The sequence below is a fragment of the Mirounga leonina genome, unplaced genomic scaffold, assembly GCF_011800145.1.
Source record: "Mirounga leonina isolate KUSES-001 unplaced genomic scaffold, KU_Mleo_1.0 Mir_117, whole genome shotgun sequence".
Taxonomy (NCBI): Eukaryota; Metazoa; Chordata; class Mammalia; order Carnivora; family Phocidae; genus Mirounga; species Mirounga leonina.
This window is the reverse complement of record NW_023270274.1, coordinates 1,921,702-1,941,389: the sequence shown is the minus strand read 5'-3', so window position 1 is coordinate 1,941,389 and position 19,688 is coordinate 1,921,702. Positions and strand designations below refer to the sequence as shown.

The 19,688-nt window shown below is 50.3% G+C and overlaps 1 protein-coding gene across 3 annotated transcripts in view; it reads left to right on the top strand.

Annotated features, from left to right (window-relative positions):
- The first annotated feature begins 7 nt into the window (after nucleotides 1-7).
- The window catches only part of LOC118007282 (EARP and GARP complex-interacting protein 1-like), a 123,795-nt gene continuing 104,114 nt past the window's right edge, over nucleotides 8-19,688 (top strand). Inside the window, exons 1-2 of one of the 3 annotated variants that reach the window (XM_035000282.1) lie at nucleotides 8-185; nucleotides 11,835-11,918. In XM_035000282.1, coding sequence (XP_034856173.1) covers nucleotides 144-185; nucleotides 11,835-11,918 — 126 coding nt within the window. In that variant the 5' untranslated portion in view covers nucleotides 8-143. Of the gene's footprint in view, nucleotides 186-11,834; nucleotides 11,919-19,688 lie in introns of those variants that run through there. The other 2 variants (XM_035000283.1, XM_035000284.1) reach the window with 2 other exon arrangements.

Genomic DNA, 19,688 nt, shown 5'->3' with positions numbered 1-19,688 from the left:
AATACAGGAAGTAAGGCCTACGGGAGCCGAGGGGGGCCTAAAGACGCCGGGTTCGGGGCTCCCGGGCGGGAGGGGATGAATGGGCGCTGACCCGGAGGCGCGTCGCTCTAGGGACAGGCCTTAGGCGTGTGAGTGGCCGCAGCATGGAGGACGACGCTCCGGTGATCTATGGGCTGGAGTTCCAGGTGCGTCCCCGGAGGGCCCCGGCGCCGCGCGGTTTGCGCAGCGAGGCCGGCGCGTCCCCAGCCCCGCTGTGCGGCTGAGGGCCGGAGGGGGGCTGCGGGTGCGCCTTTAAAGGACTCGGTTGTCCGGGAGGCCCCGGGTCGTGCGTGATGCGGGGTGCGCGCAGCGCCGGTGCCCACGACCCGCGGGCTGGGGAGCCCCGGCCGCCTCCTCTCCCCGCGGCCCGGGTGTTGCTGGGGGCCGATGTGTACGTCCTGTGTACGGTTTCCTGCAGCCTGCAGTCCGGGGACGCAGGCACCGCGTCTGTGGGTTTTCTGGGCGGGGGAGACGGTCGTTTAATCGGGGCCTAAGGGCCGGAAAGATAAACGGGAAGTTCTCCAGTACCCTACACCCAGTTTCCCCGATGTTGAAGTCTCGCGTGACTGTGGCAAACTGATCAAAGCTTAGAAACCGCGAACGTTGGTGCAGTCCTGTGAGTGGAACCACAGACTCTACTCGGATTCCACCTCTTTACCATTCGGGTCCTATTTTTCTTCGCCCTGTACTCTGCAGGGCCTGTTCACCGTGACCATCACGTAGTAGGTGCTCAGCACATGACTGTGAAAGGGATGGGCCCCCACCCACCGTGTGCGCAGTGAAGCCGGAATGCACATGCAGTTCAGCAGGACCACAGGGGAGTCTACGGATGGGGGGGGGAGGGCGAAAGGGGCCGGGGGAGCTGGAAGGGCAGGTAGGTTGCACGGTGCAGGTCCTAACAGAGCCCTGTATTGGTTTCAACTCTTCAGATGGCTTTTGGGACCCTTAAGGCACTTGAGGACAGATACAGAGACAAAAGACACAGTTCACTGCCTTATGAAGTACCCGATAACATAATTGTGTGCCCCAAATGTGTGTTAAAAATACAAATTATGGGGGCGCCTGGGTGGCCCAGTCAGTTAAGTGTCTGCCTTGGGCCCAGGTCCTGATCTCAGGGTCCTGGGATCAGCCCTGCATCCGGCTCCCTGCTCGGCAGGGAGTCTGCTTCTCCCTCACCCTCTGCTGCTCCCCACCGCTCATGCTCTCTCTCTCGCTCTTCTCTCTCAAACAAGTAAATAAAAATCTTAAAAAGACCCCTAAAAAATAGAAATGATTTTGGTTTCAAGAAGCTTACAGTGAGGGGCGCCTGGGTGGCTCAGTTGGTTGAGTGACTGCCTCCGGCTAAGGTCATGATCCTGGAGTCCCGGGATCGAGTTCCGCATCGGGCTCCCTGCTGGGCGGGGAGTCTGCTTCTCCCTCTGGCCCTCCCCCTCTCATGTGCTCTCTCTCTCTCAAATAAATAAATAAAATCTTAAAAAAAAAAAAAAAAAGAAGCTTACACTGAGAGAAGCTGCAGCGTTAGTTGCTAAAAGCCTGGATACCACCACAACTCCTGAAGTTTAAATCCTGGCTCCAGGGGCCTCTCGGTGGCTCAGTTGATTGAGCGTCCAACTCTTGATTTCGGCTTAGGTCATGCTCTCAGGGTCATGGGATCTTTCCCTGCCTTGGGCTCCCTGCTCAGCGGGGAGTCTGTTGGAGATTTTCTCTCTCTCCCTCGCCATCTCCTTTCCCTCTTCCCTTAACCCTTGATTGCTTGTGCTCTCTCTCTCTCTCTCATAAATAAATAAGTAAATAAATAAAATCTTTAAATCCTGGTTCCAGCACTTACTAGCTGTGTAACCTTGGGCTTCAGTTTCCTTGCCACTAAAATGGGAAAATGAGTCTGGATCCCCTATGGCTTTTAGGAAAATTGAATGAGTTAATATATTTGATTCAAGCACTTAGAACATTGCCTGGCACATAATAAGTATTCAGGAAATGTTCTAATTATTATCATAAGACAAAATTCTTACAGATAAATCCATACAAGGCTGTATCAAAGTGTCCTATGAGGAATGAGTTGTGTTAACAGTGTTTGACCTTGGGCTCAATTACCCACAATTGTGCCTTAACTGGCTGCTTTTAGAGCGTCTTTGTGTGTGGGGTACCCTGCTGAAGACTGCCTGTATTTCACTTCTCTCTCATTCCTACTTGTAGATGCTGTTCTGTGGGCCAAGCCCACCTAGCCAGACTTGGGATTCTAACCTAGAGAGGCTTTAAACTCAAGCCAACTTCAAAGCCCCTTAACTGCAAAGTTGCACTGCTTTCTCCTGGAAAAGGTGCATGTGTGGCCACATGCAGAGGGACCCTGTGGGGAGATTGAGGGTCCCTGACCTCATATTTCCTAAAGTGTGCATCTGACTCCAGTGTACCTAATCACTCCTTCATCTGCTTAAGAAATCTCCTTAAGAAATAACAGAGGTTTTGATCTTCAGTGTTGGATCTTTGAGATAACAAATGTTATTTCCTGGGATTAATATCAAGGAGTGGATCCTTGCCTTGGGCATCAAATGTTTTATCTGAATTTCTCCTTTATCTTAAAAGAAGTAGCAGATTTTTATGCTTCTTTATTTTGGACAGCTTGTGGGCCATGACATTCTTGAATCCGAAGAACCGTTACTACGGTAAACATAAAAAGAACTGGAAGTCACAGTGGAGGTTTGGTTGTCAGTGACTTTCAAATCACTGTGGAGAACACTTTACTTTCGAAGATGGGGATCTGGAGGTGCCTGGGTGGCTCAGTTGGTTAAGCATCTGCCTTCGGCTCAGGTAATGATCTTAGGGTCCTGGGATCGAGCCCTGGATCGGGCTCCTCACTCAGTGGGGAGTCTGCTTCTCCCTCTTCCTTTGCCCCTCCCCCCTGCTTGTGTGTGTGCGTGTGTGTGTGTGCGTGCGTGCACGCATGCGTGCTCTCTCTCTTAATAAATAAAATCCTTAAAAAAATAAAAGAAGATGGGGATCTGATTGCTGTCCATTGACTGAGGTAATGAGGCTCGAGGGTAAAATGAGGTCCTTCTATGTCAAATAAAAGGCAGAAGAGCACCATACAGGGGTCATTAAAATAAAAATGCTGAGCACGTTTGTGTTTATGGGACATTATGGCATCATGTGATTGACATCTTTTAGCTCATAGGAAGCAACTTTTGACTTGTGTTTATGATTTTAGTTTTTTTAATTTTTGTATATTTAAAATTAAAAAGAAAATCCAAGTAATTCTTACTAGTCTTATAAGTAGTCAGATTGCTGAAAATCTGCTTAAGAACGCAGACCCTAAACACGCCTTTTCCATCTTATCTGTTTCCTAGACAACCACCACATTCAACTTAAAACTGTTTCTTCTCTTTACCACTTGTTCATAAAGATTTTTTTTTTTTTTTTTTTTTATTTGTCAGAGAGAGAGAACCAGTGCACAAGCAGGGGGAGCAGCAGAGGGAGAAGCAGGCTCCCCACTGAACAAGGAGCCCAATGTGGGGCTCGACCCCAGGGATCATTACCTGAGCCAAAGGCAGACGCTTGACTGACTGAGCCACCCAGGCACCCAGACAGTTAAGCTTAACACCTTATTTTTGTATAAGCCTATCCCGAATTTCCTGGGGAATGGTGTGCTTGCTGGCCATGTGCTGGTACAACTGCTCTTTGTCCTCTGGGTGTCCCAGTTCCCTGTCTTGCGTCCTTTTGTCCTGTGTTTGTATTACTGGTCTAGACGATCCCGGCCTGGTGTGCTGTTCCTATCATACTTGCTTTGCAAGATGATTACTGGAGTCTATTTACATTAATAATACAAGGAATATACTACCACTTCTGGGCTGGATTTTAGGGCTCTTTTCTGAAAGGGGGGAGAGTTGTTTTACAGGACGTCCAGTAACCATGGTCAGGTGGTAATTGGATTGACTGGTCCCAAATTAGGCACAGAGACACCGCATTTTAACAGTGACACATTTTAGCACAAAGCCATCTTATAGTTACATTTTGTAGATTTGTTGCATATTTGAATATTGTATACATTATTCTAATTATGATTGTAATTTTTGTTATGGATGTTTCTCCAGCATTGTTTGAATTTGAAATAGTGTAAATGAGACTTCAGATGCCTTCACACACACTCTCACTGTACCGGGCAGGAGAAATCAGCCTTCCCAGTTTGAGTTTAATCTGCAGTTCTCAGTTAACAGAACTGTCGTTCTTTATGACTATTTCAAAAGTCTCTACAAATAAGATTATTTCTCTCCTGCACGCTTATTTCTTTGAAACTTTTGGCATTAAGAAGACCCTCTCAGGGCACCTGGGTGGCTCAGCTGGTTGCGTATCTGACTCTTGGTTTCGGTTTAGGTCACGATCTTGGGGCCGTGGGATAGGGCCCCGCGTCGGACTTCGCGCTAAGCAGGAGTCTGCTTGAGATTCTCTCTCTCTCTGCCCCTTTCTCTGTCTCAAATAAATAAATAAATCTTAAAAAAAAAAGAAAAGAAGACCTCCTCTGGTTGCGAGGGCCACTGGTCCTTCGGCAGACACGCCGAGGGACCACTGTGCCCCACTGAAGTGGCTTGAGTGTGTCCACCTTGCCCGTTCCTGAGCCTCGGGCTCTCTCCCAGCACTGGCTTCTGGATGTGTGTCACTGGCTGTTCTGATTTCTTCCTTTCTTTTGAGGTTAGGTTTGGTCATTTGGATTTTCCTAGGAAATTCATTCATTTATTCGGTCGACAAGTACTTCTGGTCTACAGTGTGCCAGGCATTACTCTCTGCCCTAGAACAGGGCAGAGAAGGAATCAAACACCAACCCAGCAACCCTCCCTCCTGGAGGCCCGTGTGGAGAGCAGAATCCAGAACAGCCTAGGTGTTCTTCCAAGACTCCTCAGTTGCATGCCTGATTTGTTTGTTGTCATTCTTTTTTCTTTTTTTTTTTTAAAGATTTTATTTATTCATTTGACAGAGACAGAGATAGCGAGAGCAGGAACACAAGCAGCGGGAGGGGGAGAGGGAGAAGCAGGCTTCCTGCCGAGCAGGGAGCCTGATGTGGGACTCGATCCCGGGACCCTGGGATCATGACCTGAGCCGAAGGCAGACGCTTAACGACTGAGCCACCCAGGCGCCGTGTCATTCTTTTTTCTTAATGTAAGCATTTAGGCCATGAATTTTCTTCTGAACACTGACTTCTTGATTTTACTGTTTTCTGGGTATCTTACGGTTTTGAACTCGATGTCTTTTATTACCTGAAACTTTTGGGGTCTTTCTTAGCCCTGCCCACATCCCCTGCTGTGAGTGGGGGTCCGGCCTTGTGTCCTTCCTGCAGCGGCCCTGCGTTTCCCTCAGTGAGCTCTTTGAGCCCAGGCTTCGCCTGCAGTTGCCGTGCCTTATCTTCTCCAAGCTGTGTCTTGATTTTTGTCCCCTTTTACTTTCCTGTTCTTTTTTTCTCTCATTTTTGAAGAGGTGACTGCTCTGCTAGGTTTTATAGACATATCCTGGTTGTATAGTATGAGCTCTGGCTCTTCCGTGGCAGCATGTGGTCAGTGCGTGTGTGTTTTCCGAGCTCTTCCCGCTGTTCCACCTCGCTGTCCCTCCTGGTGGTGCCCTTGCAGGGCTCCTGAGTTCCTCCGATCCTGGTGTCTCGCGGACGAGCCTTCCAGTCCAGCTGCGGTAGGCTCTGTACGCGGAGTTGGGCCTGGCCCAGGCTCCAGACCGGTGGGAATTCCTGCAGCCCAGGCTTTGGTTTGTGAGCGAATCTGCAGCCCTCACTCATCCCCGGGCAAAGACGATGGCCCAGGCTGGCTGCCCACAGTGCGGCACCCCTCCACTCTGTGGGGCCAGAGTGCTTCCAGACGGGATGCCCAGCCTGCTTGGCCTGCTCTGACTCTTGCCACCAGCCATGCGCCTGTCATGCCGTCCCATCCCCGCGGTGCCTGCCGTGTCTTCGTGGGGTGGGGGTGGGGGGTCGCCAGCGCCCGCCCTCTTCAACACCCCTCTTGGCTCTGACCTCTACCTTCAAGTCTTTCTTCTTATGGCATGTGTTTGGATTATAGATGTTTCCGAGTTTCATTGAAGACGGTCTCTGTTTCTGCTTTTTATTCTCGTTCTTGCTTTTGTGTAATTCCCTAGGGTTTGGAAGAGCGAAATGAAGACTTTAGCCTACTGCTCGAAAGCCTGAGGGCCCGATTTGACTTGATGAGGTGGGAAGTGGAGGGTGACCTGGAATAAAGACTCATGTCAGGAAGGTTGGGTAATAGGTTGTGGAAATGCTGTTCAAGCAAGGAGTGGGGAGGGGTGGCGGTGTGGCTGGAGAGGAGCTAGGGAGGGCGGGATGCAGGCTTAGGGGTTCCCGTGTGGTTGGCCTGGTAGGCAAGAGGTGGGATCAGGGGCTGTTAGCCGCGGACCTGGTTAGTGGGTGTGCAGTCACCAGCCTGGTTACAGTGATGACGCTTGTGGGAAGGGGGCTTGCTAGGAGGGCAGTGTGGCCTGGGAGAGTCGGGATGGAACCGTGGGCGCAGAGCCACAGCGTGAGCAGGGGGCTGGGTGGTGACGGACTGGGTCCTCGGGGGCCAAGGGACAGACGGCTCTCATGTCAAGGGCATCTGATGGCTGTGACGCTGGAGGCCACAGGGAGGGTGGTGCCACGGGCTGGCTGCAGTGAGGCCAGGTCAGCAGACGGGGAGGAACCGGTCAGGGCGAGGAAGGCTCCCCCTGTCTACGCCACCATTAAGCTTGGCAGCGAATGGGAGAATGGAGGTCTGGCAGCAGCTTGAGAAGCAAATGAGTGAAGGTGAGATATTTTCAAAGGACAAGGGGACATGGGACTTGATTTTCCTAGTTAAGGAGAAGAAGCCAGAGAAGAGGAGATGGACAGAGAAGAGAGAGGGCTGCCCAATGTTGTGTGCTGCAGGCGGGCACCAGGGGCTGCCCCATCTCTGGGCAGGAGGGCAGGGGCTCCTCATCTCTGGGCAGGAGGGCAGGGATGCCCCCTTCTCTGGGCAGGAGGGCAGGGGCACCCCATCTCTGGGCAGGAGGGCAGGGGCTCCCCATCTTTAGGCAGAAGGGCAAGGATGCCCCATCTCTGGGCAGGAGGGCAGGGGCGCCCCTTCTCTGGGCAGGAGGTTAGGGATGCCCCCTTCTCTGGGCAGGAGGGCAGGGGCTCCCCGTCTCTGGGCGGGAGGACAGGGACGCCCCCTTCTCTGGGCAGGAGGGCAGGGGCACCCCATCTCTGGGTAGGAGGGCAGGGGTGCCCCCTTCTCTGGGCGGGAGGGCAGGGGCGCCCCCTTCTCTGGGCAGGAGGGCAGGAGCACCCATCTCTGGGTAGGAGGGCAGGTGGCGACGTCTCCAGGAGGCCAGCTGATAGCTTCTGTGTTGCTGCTCAAGTGTGAGGCGAGTTCTTCGCTGTAAGGTCGGGCTGGGTTGCACGGGGGCCTCCAGAGGATCTGGCAGTGCAGAGCAGAGTGGACGAGGGGCAGGCGGCAGCCCCTTGGTGGAGCTGAATGGTCAGCCTTTGCACTTACAGGAGTGAGTGTGTGAGTGAACGCGCCAGTGAGCGTGTCCGTGTCCCCAGGAGCAGTGTTGTTGCCATAATTATCCATGAGTAGCTCAAGAGGTTTAGTGTTCCTCTTATGCACTCTGGACCTCTGTGATTTTGGGTGTGGGAGACGGAGAGAAGTAGGTACTCAGCACAGAGTGAAGAAGTTGGGGCTTTACCTTCTTTTTGCTCTTTCTTCTGTGTTTGTAAAGTGATCTGCCAGATCGCTGAGGAGGCGATCTGCTGTGTGAGGAAGGGCATTGGGTGGTCACTAGCTTCCTGGTTTGTCATCCTAGCGATCTGGGGCAGCTCTCAGTAAAGAGGCTGTTTCTGGGGGGAGACTGCCCACTGTAGAAGGTTCAACCCACCCTTGTCTCTGCTGCTTAAACACAAGTCCTGTTCCACCTCCTCGCCTTCCGGCATCACCTTAAACTTGCCTGGGGCGCGGCGCCTGGTGGGGGAAGTTCTGATGAGGAACCAGGCTGGACGTTCACCAGAGGGAGCGTTTACTTGCTCAGACTAATAAGCACATGAAGACAGTTTTGAATTTCCCAAGGGAATGCTTAGTATTCGGCGAGTACTGGGAGGTCTGGGATTTGTGCCTCTTGTCACGGAGTGGAACTTTCAGAGTGCTTCTGGTGAGAGCCAGGCTTCTCAGCATCTCCAGTTGCCTTGTCCTGGGTTGGCTCACTAAACGGTGAGGTGGGTGGAAAGACAGCTGTGTCAGGAAAGTGCCATGGCCCTTCTTTTGAGAACAGGGCATGGAATGATAAAAAAGTGGCCTGTGCTCTGCCTTCAGTCCCGTGTGTAAATATCTTACCTGTGTTCCTGGGTCCCTGCATCACCATAACAGAAAGAGAACCAGACTCAAGGCTGGGAGTCTGGGTGGTTCTTCCTCTAGGAGCTTTGTGACCATGACTGAGTCACTTAACCTCTCTGGTCCTCAGCATCTTTATCTTCTAAGTAGAGATAATATTATCCATCTTGACTTTGGGTCTCCTTCATTGTATTATGAAGATGAACCACGGTAAAATACACGGAGATGTTTTATGACCTATTATACCCTACAATTTGATCTTGTAACAATGAGGTCATTGGAACACCGCAAAATCATCATTATGACTAGACGTAGGAAGGTCATTTGATCATTCACTTCATCACAGAACCAGAATTATGGATACACATCCATCACCCAAATGGCCGGAGTTAAGTTATTATAATAATTTTACCCAATAAAGTACTAAAAAGATCTTAGATTCAATGTTTTTGAGATTTCACTGTAATTTTTAAAGATTCAGTTTAGATTCTTTTGTAAGAATAATTCTCTTCAGTTTTTTATTTTTATTTACTTATCTTAGAGAGAGTGCATGAGTGTGCAAGCAGGGAAAGGGATAGAGGGAGAAGGAGAGAGAATCTTGAGCAGACTCTGAGCTGAGCGCAGAGCCTGACATGAGGCTCGATGTTATGACCCTGAGATCTTGACCTGAGCTGAAACAAAGAGTTGGACACTTAACCGACTGCGCCACCCAGGTGCCCCTCCTATTCAGTGTTTTAAAAAAGAAGTGGCTTACTGTGTGTGACAGAATGCGTAGTGTCAGACTTGTAGTACTTCTCTAAAACTGTGGTAGCTTTTGTCTCTGAAACACATGATCTCTTCGACTTTATTTCCTTGCATGCTTACCGATAGTCCTGCCCAGGGGTGCAGTTCTGGGCTCTGTAAATTGCTTCAGGATGAAGCAGGTTGAATGCTGGTTCGTGATGGCACTCAGCAGCCTCTGTAGCGCTGAGCTGCCCTTTTGTCCAGTCTCATGGCCACTAACACAACATACTTCTTTCTGGTGTTCTTCTGTTTTCCAGTAATGGCATTTAATCCTGTCTTCTGCCTGAAGTTGAGCTCGTGGATGCGTTTTGATAAATGTTAATTTGCTGCTGTGGTCTGGGCCAGGGGCTGATACGTAGTCATTTCCCACCTGCTCTGTTTGGGTCTTGTCTGATGTCTCCTGCAGGTCTGTTTCCTGAGGGCAGGGCTACTGTCTTACCCTCTGTGGTACCTTCCATGCGTGGCCACCGTGCAGGCGTTGTGTAGTCAGCTCACGATTGCTGACTCCAAGCACAGACAAGTCTTTTCATGGAAAATAATCATTTCCTCTCAGATGAGTCCTCTTCTGGGCCCTGTTTTTGGGGACTTTCAGGCTTTTTCTGTCTGGGATGATGACATGTACCTCCATTTAAGTCTTAGTGTTCTTGTTTGAAGGTGGAGCCCATCCCGCATCCCCTCTGTTGACCTGGGTTCTGCCTTCTGAGCAGCTGGGGGTTTATCTCTGCAATGGGGTGGATGCTTCCTCACCATTTTTCTCTAACCAAGTGGTGTTCTAATTAAATAGGATTCAGGGGGTCTGTGAATTTGTGGTATTATGTGCAAAATTCTACGTGTATGTATGTGCATTTTTGGCAGAAGGTGTATAGACTCAAAAGAATTCATCAGTTTTGTGAAGAGGTCTGACTCCAGTCTAGTTTTGTTGAACAGGTTGTAGGCATATTGGCTAGAATGGATTTTTTCCTCCAGATGCCTAATAATGTGAATACTGTTCTGGACATGTATTTTCTTGCTGTCACCGAAATGTATTCTGGTAGTTGATGTTTTTGTGCCAGCAACCCTTTGTGAGGAGGGGTTGGGATATAGGGGCTATGGTTGTGTTTTCTGAGAGCATGACATGAAATCGTTGTCTCCAAACCTTTTGGCAGTGGACACTGAAAAGGTCTTGTTGTTCACCCCAGTCGTGGAAACCAAATCAAAACCAGGCAGACTGAATGGTTAGGACGACTGCTCTACTGTTTCTCTAACCCCGTTTTATTTATTTTTTTTAGATTATTTATTTGCAAGAGAAAGAGAGAGAGAGAGAGAGCACACACGAGTAGGGAAAGGGGCAGAGGGAGAGGGCAAACTCTAAAGCAGGACCCACTGAGAGCTATCAGTCACCCATAATCCCGGAACGTGCCCTCAGCTGAATGGAGCCATGTTGCCCTAAGTCACACCCCTCTCCAGGGACAGCCTGCTTCCAATGCCTGATCAATGGGGTTGGGGGCTGGGCAATAGATGAGCCTGGCCATGATGGCTCCACTCTGAGGGATCATCCCAGCTCTGGCCTCCCTGTGGGCACTGCAGTTCCTCTGTGTCCTCTGCACATTCCTGCTTCCTTGATGCCTTCACTGCTGCTTCCTCCATGATGTCATTCCCAAGAGTGTTTCCAGCAAGTCTGTGCACAAAGCTTGATGATTTACAGCTTGCTTCCCAGAGAACCTGATCATCTGAATGCTCAGCAGGTCCCTTTCTGTTGTTTATTGTTTGGCTTTTGATCATATGATTTTGACTTTTTGTATGACTAGTTATTTTTGATTGAGTGTTTGACATTGTGAGAAAAACTGTAGAAACTTTGGAAGTCTGTCTTCCTCCAGAGGATTTACTGTTACTTCTGGCAGGTGGCTGGCCAGCCCAGGAGCATCATCCTGCTTAGTTCACTTAAAATCCAGTCATGGACTAAGGTGACCTGGAGCGTTAGTCTGTGCAGGTTGACCTTCTAGTTCACCTTCACTCCTGGCCTGTGCCCTATGGGATCCCAACCCTGAGTGTTAGTGCTTTGCTGGCCCCTTCTCCGTGGTGGGCCCTGCACTCCATGTTTGTACCCTCAGTCCATGAGCCTGTCAGAAGCATTCCTCAGTGTCAGCTGCTAGCCACACTTTCCAGACTGACAGATGCCTCCAGCCGAAAGGGGGCCAGAGGTCAGGCTTGCCTCTCTAAGCTTCCCTCCCTTTCCAAGATCTTGGCATTCCTTCGTCGCTGTGGTAGCTCCTTAAAGGAGGCCTTGAAACAAATTCAGAGTATTTTGTTTAGTTTCTGCAGTTGTCCTCTGCCAGAGACTTGGTTTAAACCACCTGCTCTGCCATTGCTGGGAACCATTTTCTGCTGTACTGTTGAAAGATGATTTGTTCCACCAGTCTATTTCTGTTGAAAATTATGGTTTTATTAAAAATACCATTTACATCTTTATTGCTTATTTTTCGTGCCCATATACGCATTTGAATGGAATTGTGGTGTCACAAAGTATACAAAAGATGGAGGCTTTGCATACACATTTCTAAGTTGCCTAGTGGGCACTTTGTACTAATTGATACTCCCGCAGCAGTAGAGGAGGTAACTGCCTTATCGTCTCTGTTACATCTAACATCTTAAATGTGTGTGCATTTTCCTTCCCTCCTGCAGGCCCGTGCTCTAACACCTCAGACTGCAGAAACAGATGCCATTCGGTTTTTGGTTGGGACGCAGTCTCTTAAATATGATAATCAGGTAACTATTTTTGACAAATGTATATATGTTAATTACTAAGCCTATTCTTAGTTTTATAACCATTTTGCTCTTGATTTTTCAAACAACATTTGAGAAAATTAATGCCACACAAACAAAATAAAACTTTCACTGGGATTTAAATATCCAACTGTATGTAATAATTGAATTCAATAATTTAAACCTACTCTGTGTAGCATCACTGTCATAGTGTTAGTCTGTGGGGTTACGTAGGGTTTGCTGTGTAAGTGATTGATAAGCTATCCAGGGGACGTGGTCGGCACCACTGTTTCTGCTCGGGGTGGTGGATGACCACTGTAAGTGCCCACAGCATTCTTTCCAGCTGAGCCTGGATGAGGCCATAATCCCATCGAGCTCCAGGCTTTCACTGCCACGCACTCCGGGAGGGGCTGTTCTGGCCACTCTTGTAGAGAGAGTGTTGGCTACTCACAGACCAGCGCTCAGTTCGTGGCTGGACACAAACGTATGACCTTGACCGAATGGATTAACCTTACTGGACTTCATGGTCCTCATCGCCAAGACAGCGATCAAGCCATCTGCTCTCTGTACCCCACGGGTGCTGAGGATGTTGTGAGGATGTGAACTGTCTTGGATCCTGGGGGAAATGTGCAAATGGCCACGTGCCCTGGAGCAGGGCCTCTGCCCAGTTACCACTGTCCCACGGGGGAGTGGCTTTAAGACAGCTGTGGAAGAGTGTGCTGCTGGGTGTGGAGTAGCGACATTGCCCCTCTCCTGTTAGGAGAGACTTTAGATTGACAGTTTATGTGTAGAGCTTTATAGATAAATGTTTATATTATGTAACCTTTACTTCCTATACCCAAAACATAGGAAAACCTTTATTTATTTTATTTATTTATTTATTTATTTATTTATTTATTTATTAAACGATTTTATTTATTTATAAATAAGTAAATTCCCGCTGAGCCGGGAGCCCGATGCAGGGCTTGATCCCAGGACCCCGGGATCATGACCTGAGCCGAAGGCAGACGCCCAACTGACTGAGCCGCCCAGGCGCCCCTAGGAAGACCTTTCTATACAAGGAATAGTGTTCTAATGGCACGAATAATTGTGAAACAGTTAGCAGCAATCACCTGCCGGTATCAGGTTGGATGGAGCTGCCGTCTATGGTGGCAGATTCATGATTGGACCCGGTTGAACCTGGTTCCTCATGGTGGAGTGCTTGTTACTGACTGCTCGTTAAGTTACAAACTTATCAGTGTCATAATTTAAGAATCATTAGATGATTCTGTGAAATGTTAAAATTGTATACATTGTGTGATCCCAGTAGTGTTAAAAAAGCAGATAATTTTTCAATAGCTACAGACGTTGAGTCATTGGATGTACACGTGCAGCTGATACAATATTACGTCAGTTATGCCTCGATTAGGACGGCAGAGGATAAAGTACAGACTTGAGTCTTAAGGTGCGGCAAAGACTAGGCAGAAACAGGCCACAAGGCCTCAGAATTTGAGCCACAGTTACCTTTGGGTGATGTGAGCATTTGTGAGGTAGATTGTTTTCCTAATTTTCACTTTTCTGAACGTGTGTGTCATTTTCCTTCTGGAAGAATGTCAGGTAAGGAGGATTTATTAAATGGCTTCCAGTGGGCATCTTGCGGGGAAGAGGAGCTTGTGCTCTGTGGGGGCTGCTGTGTGGGTCAGGGGGGCGCCCGACGGGGTGCCTCGGGGCTGCGGGTTGGGGGGGGCGCCCGCGCGCAGATGCTGTGGTGCAGGCCCGGCCCTGCGGGAGTGGCGCTGGAGGGGGCGGGGAGTCTGAAGGCGGACTCGTGGCTCCCGTGTGGGGCCGACCGCCGACCCCGGAAGCCATCACACGGCAGGTGTCGGGGAGCCCGCGGGGCCCTGTCTGCCGGTGTCGAAGCGCCTCACCTCACCCGCCTGCTTGTCAATTCCGCTCGGTCCTGAGGCTGTCCCATGGAACGTTTTGGTGGAGGTATCACTTTTTAACTCTGAGATTAGGGAAGAAATTACTATGATGTCATGAGGGATGCTCAGTGAATTAAAGGCCAGACGAAGCAATGAGGGCATCCACAAGTCAGACTTAGTTGTGGCCCCAAGAGAGGAGCAGCCCCAGATGACCTGACGTGCTTTAATCCTCTTTAAATCCTGTTGGAGCAAGGTCTCTGCAGGCTCTGTGGGGAGCACCGTGCAGGGAGTTAGGACTCCCCGGGTTGTGAGGTCAGCATCCCGCAGCGCGTTGCCGATTACAGCTCTGTATGTCCTGTTGCATCAATGTAGTTTCATGACACAGACAGTCCTGTTTCCAGAATACAGCCATCCGTCCTTGGACCTAGTGAAATGAATAACTTTTGTCATTAAGAGTCAGTCTTAGAACCCAACTTTCCAGTAGGGCACGGACAAGGTAAATATTTAACTTAAATTTTATGGCATCAAGGATGTAGCTGTCTGGGAACCTTTCCTGAATGTCCAGTATGTGACGGCTGCCTGGGTGCTGTGCTTCCAGACCCCGGTGCCACCTGCTGTCCCCTTCCTTTCAGAGCTTTCTTGTCCCACCGCTGGGGAAGGCTGCAGCCATGGCCGAATCAAAGGGTGGGCGGTGAGTCTGCTAGCCTCCTGGTTCCACGCCTCGCCTGCAGTGGCCTCTCGTGGGTGACTCCACATGATAGGTATCAAAGAGTCCCTGTTTCTGGGAAAGCGTGTGACGTCGTCGGGAGTGCGTGCACGCGTGCACTCGTCCAACAAACGCGGATGTTGTGTGTGAGTGGTTTGTGCCCCGAGCTGCATGCTCAGCGAGGTGGTGGGGCAGACGCGGGCCGCGGGCAGTCACGGTTCTGAGAGGCAGTGAGAGGGAGGGCCCGAGCCTGAGCTCGCGCCCCTGCACACCCACCCCGCGTGTTCCCCTCACACCTGCCGAGCTCACATGTCCCATGCACGTGCCTCTGCTGTGCGATGTGTGTTTCTCTCCTGTGTGGTGGGCCTGGCTCCCCTCCCACGCAGCACGTTCTCTTCCACGCAGGATGTGTGTGTGCAGGGGCTTGCGGCCAGCCAGGCGGCGCCCAGAGGATGCCCCCAGAGGGCGCCCCCAGCATTCGCCATGCCCACTGCCCTCCAGAAGCAGTACGGTTGTTCCTCTGTTTCCCACCGATGTTGTTATTATTAATTTTAAAGATTTATTTATTTGAGAGAGAGAGAGCCCGCATCGGGAGGGAGGGGCAGAGGGAGAGAGAGAATCTCCAGCAGACTCCCCGCTGAATACAGAGCCCATCGGGGACTTGATCCCACGGCCCTCAGATCGTGACCTGAGCCCGAGCCAAGAGTCGGAGGCTCATCTGACTGAGCCAGCCAGGCGTCCCGCCCGCCGATGTTCTCATTAGAACACGGTTATGGAGTGCGTTTGTAAGTGGTGAAAACTGGCCCCCACACACCCGAATCCTGCAGCCCCTCTCTGCTTGTTTGCTGACCGTGAGGGGGACCTGCGCTCCAGGGGTCTTTGAGCGGCTGTGAGGATGGGGATTCCCGGCTCTGTGCCTCCACATTGAGCAGTAGGTCTGTGTAGGGTGTTGGTAGCCATGCCCGCAGCATCCACTCGGGTGCGCGCTTCCCGCGGGCACAGCCAGGTGCCGGGACAGGCCAGGAAGGTGGGTCCTGCGCCCCTGCCCGTTGACTGCAGGTCAGAGAGGCACACACCTGCAGGATGGGGAAGCGGGGTTCCGCTCAGGGCCGGGTGGGGGCGATTCCCACACCTGCGACCTCAGTGGACAGGTGTTGTTGATCCCATTTCTAAGCAGGTAGGGGGTTGGTCCTAAGCAGGTATGAGGTTTTTCACAGGTGATCGAGCTGTGCTCGATCTGGGGAACCAGGCGTGGAACCATGAGGCTAGCAGACCCATCCCCCACCCTTTGATTCAGCCATGGCTGCAGCCTTTCCCAGCGGTGGGACAAGAAAGCTCTGAAAGGAAGGAGACAGCAGGTGGCACCGGGGTCTGGAAGCACAGCACCCAGGCAGCCGTCACATACTGGACATTCAGGAAAGGTTCCCAGACAGCTACATCCTTGATGCCATAAAATTTAGGGCAGAAACACAGCTGCTCTCCTCACACCCCCCCACCCCCGCCGCTTCCACCTGTAGCACAAGGTGGTTGGGGTCCGTGTCCTAAAGGCATCCTGCACGCTTCTCTGCAGACACCCACCCAGACGGTGCTAGTGATAGGAGCCCTCCCCAGATCAGGCCACCCCGCCCAGGCTGGGGTGCCCTGGCCTTGTGGCCCTGCTCCCACGCCTCCCGCTGGCTGGCTGGCTGGCTGGCTGGCTGGTGAGGGTTAATGGCCCCTGGCTTCGCCTCAGGCCATCAGCTCCTGGGCAGTCCTTAATTCCCTAGAAAGTGCCAGTCCCTGAACCAGGTCTAATTAATTCAGCTGTGCTATTTTCTGAAAATTTTTAGAGCTGTCACAGTTGCGGGCCTTTTTTTTTTTTTGTCAGATGAACTGCTTTACTTTCTGCCCTTAGTTTGCACAAGGCTCCGTGTTGGGAGCAGGATGAGTGTGTGGAGTCTTCCATCTTTTTGGGTTCCCCTTCATGGGTAGGTGGAGAAGGTGGGGTTCTTTCCGCGGGGGCTGTGTGCTCACTGGCTGTCCAGTGGGGGACTTTAGGCAGAGACTCAAAACAAGGGATTCCAGGTTGAAGGGGTTTACTTCTGCAGCGTGCTTTTCCCCAAGAGTTCCTTTGCCTATTGCTAACTTCCTGTTTCTTCTGTAGCTGGGGGATGAGTGCCAGGGTGATAGGGGACGCAGACTTGTCCTCTCCCAGCACGGTCAGTTGAAAAGGCAGATCCCTGAAGGGAGTGACAGACAGTGGCTTCTTCCCCTGGTCGATCTTTTCCTTTTTAACTTTTGTTTTTAATTTGTAAACTCCATTTTTCTGTATTTGTATTTTGATAACGGATAGCTTTGTTCATCAGCCCCGTCTGCCTGCAAGCTCTGTCATTGGCTACCCTGAGAATCGCCTGGGCCTTTGTTAGACATCGAGACTCTCAGCAGCCCCCGCCCCCCGAACTGAAACTGAAACCCCTTTCCTCCCTCACCCCTCCTTCCACTTTCCCCTCCCCACCCCCTCTTCCAAGTTTTGATTACACCTCAGAATTTCTTTTTAAAACATAGAATTCTACTTTATATCTTTTTAGTTGTTGGATTTACATCTAAAAGTGTGATGATAAAGAGACAGCTGGGGGTATTCCAGTGACCTGTTTTGGTTCCAGCTTTTTCCCCAACCCTGCAGCAGATGCTCTGAAGGACCTCCATCCTGTCCATTGTTAAGGTCTGAGTGTTTATTTCCCCCCGGATTCATAGGTTGGAACCTAACCCCCCCGGTGATGGTAGGAGGGGGTACGGCCTTTGGAAGGTGCTTAGGTCATGACAGTGGAGCTGTTATGAATGGGATTGACCCACAGCGCCCTTACTCCTTCTGCCACGTGAGGACATGGGGAGAGGGTGGTTGTCTGATCCAGGAGGACGGCTCTCACCAGACCCGACCACGCTGTGGCACCCTGAGCTCGGACTTCCAGCCCCCAGATCTGTGACAACTAAATTCCTCTTGTCTATAATCCACCCCATCTGTGGTGTTTGTTACAGCCGCCCACATGGACGGAGACACTGCTTTGCCAAGAAAGGCCCTCACTGGGCACCAAGAGGGTGTGGAATACGGGTGTTTTTTGTTTTCTTTCTTTCTTCTGGCTGCCAAGCATAGTTTGGCTTCATGGACAAAGGATGGTCATACACTGGGGCTTATTTGCTTCAGGAAGGAGTATTAATACAGACAGGTAAATGGTAGCCATGTGGGCATCATCAGCAGTGGGAAACATATAGTATGTTTGATAATAACTTTCACTTAGCATTTCAAGTCTTAGCTGAAGGATCACGATATGTTTCAGGTAGAATAAAGAAATCCTAGGAATCCATTTTCCTAAGTATACTTATGCTGAAGGAAGAACCAGGAAAGAGTGAATGACTGGTTCAGGGTAAACCAGCTGGGAAGTGGCAGAATCAAATTGGATGCAGGTCCCCCAGTCTCGGATCACTGTGCATCCTGTGTGTCCCCCTGAAGCAAAAAGGACTGCAGCTGAAACCGAGCTTTCCAGTATTGACTTGAGCTAGGAGGAGAGCGCGCTGGAGGTGTGAGACCGGCAAGAGGACTTGCTGTCTCCAGGTCTAGCCACCTGCTGTGCTGTGTTCTTCATAAGGAACTGCCGGGAGGCGCCTATTCACTTTTTGTGGTGGGCGGTGTGGCATGGGGTCTGCTGGCTCATGGGCCTCTGGCAGGAAGATGCGCCCAAGGCCAAGCCACCAGATCCTTAACTTTCCCTAAGAAGGGAGCTTTTAATTTTTTATTTCCAATTTTATCCCTATTTTTAATTTTTCTTTTTTTTTCATTTGTAAGAGTGTGGTAACATCTTCACGGGCTTCCTAATGAATTTTGTGGCTCTTACCCCTTTTTATAGAGTCATCTTCATCTGTGCCCTTAGCCCCACACTAGTAAGTCCAACTTTAAAATACTTAATAGTGGTAATTCAGAATGTATGAGTTTGATCATCATTATAAGCTGTTAAAATATTTTAAAAACTCAGATATGGCATGAAGAATTTATTTTTTTAAAAGATTTTATTTATTTGTCAGAGAGAGAGCACAAGCAAGGGGGGAGGGGCAGCGGGAGAGGGAGAAGCAGGCTTCCTGCTGAGCAAGGAGCCCGACGCGGGGCTCGATCCCAGGACCCCGGGATCGTGACCTGAGCCGAAGGCAGATGCTTAACCGACTGAGCCACCCAGCTGTCCCTGGCATGAAGAATTTAAAGTAACGATTAAGCACTACCCAGACGACCACATGTCTGCCCGACCCTCTTAACCAACATTAATTGGTCTTTTTTTTTGTGCCCCTATAATCTTTTGCACTCACTAGTTGTAGTGTTTTCTTCGAATTGTTTTCATAACTGCCCTGTAACTGCATATATGTATTCCACAGGATATTTCTTTGTACGTCCGTGTAAGCTGGGGAGCTGTTGGTGCCCTGAGAACAGACAGTTTGAGACACAGTCTCCTTCTTTGTAGTCAGGAGCTGATTTTTGCTCACAGGCTGCAGTGCAAAGCCCAGGGGAGCACGGGGAGCCTCTTTGTGCCCCAGATGGTGTGGGGGTTCAGGGCACATGCTCTGGAATCCTGTTTCTAACTGCATGAGACATACTACGTCAACTCTCTAAGCCTGGGTTGCTCCACCTGTAGATTATGCCTAATGATTACATGTCTCTTTTAAGGATTAATGGAAATAATGTATGTCAAATAGCATAGTGCCTGGCCCATTTTACGTGTTAGCCATTGTTACTCTGATCTCTTTGTTTATGGTGGTGATGTCTTTTTTTTTTTTTTTTAAATCTTATTTTTTTTTTTTTTTAAGATTTTATTTATTTATTTGAGAGAGAGAGAATGAGAGACAGAGAGCACGAGAGGGAAGGGGATCAGAAGGAGAAGCAGACCCCCTGCTGAGCAGGGAGCCCGATGTGGGACTCGATCCCGGGACTCCAGGATCATGACCTGAGCTGAAGGCAGTCGCTTAACCAACTGAGCCACCCAGACGCCCTATGGTGGTGATGTCTTACAGTGCTTTCTGAACATACCCAGATTAAAACATCTCATGAGGACATATCCTGTGGGCCTGCCTAGGACCCACTGTAAATGAGGATATGTGGAAAAATCTCAGGACTGTCAAGCTTGAAGGTGAAGGTTAAGGGCT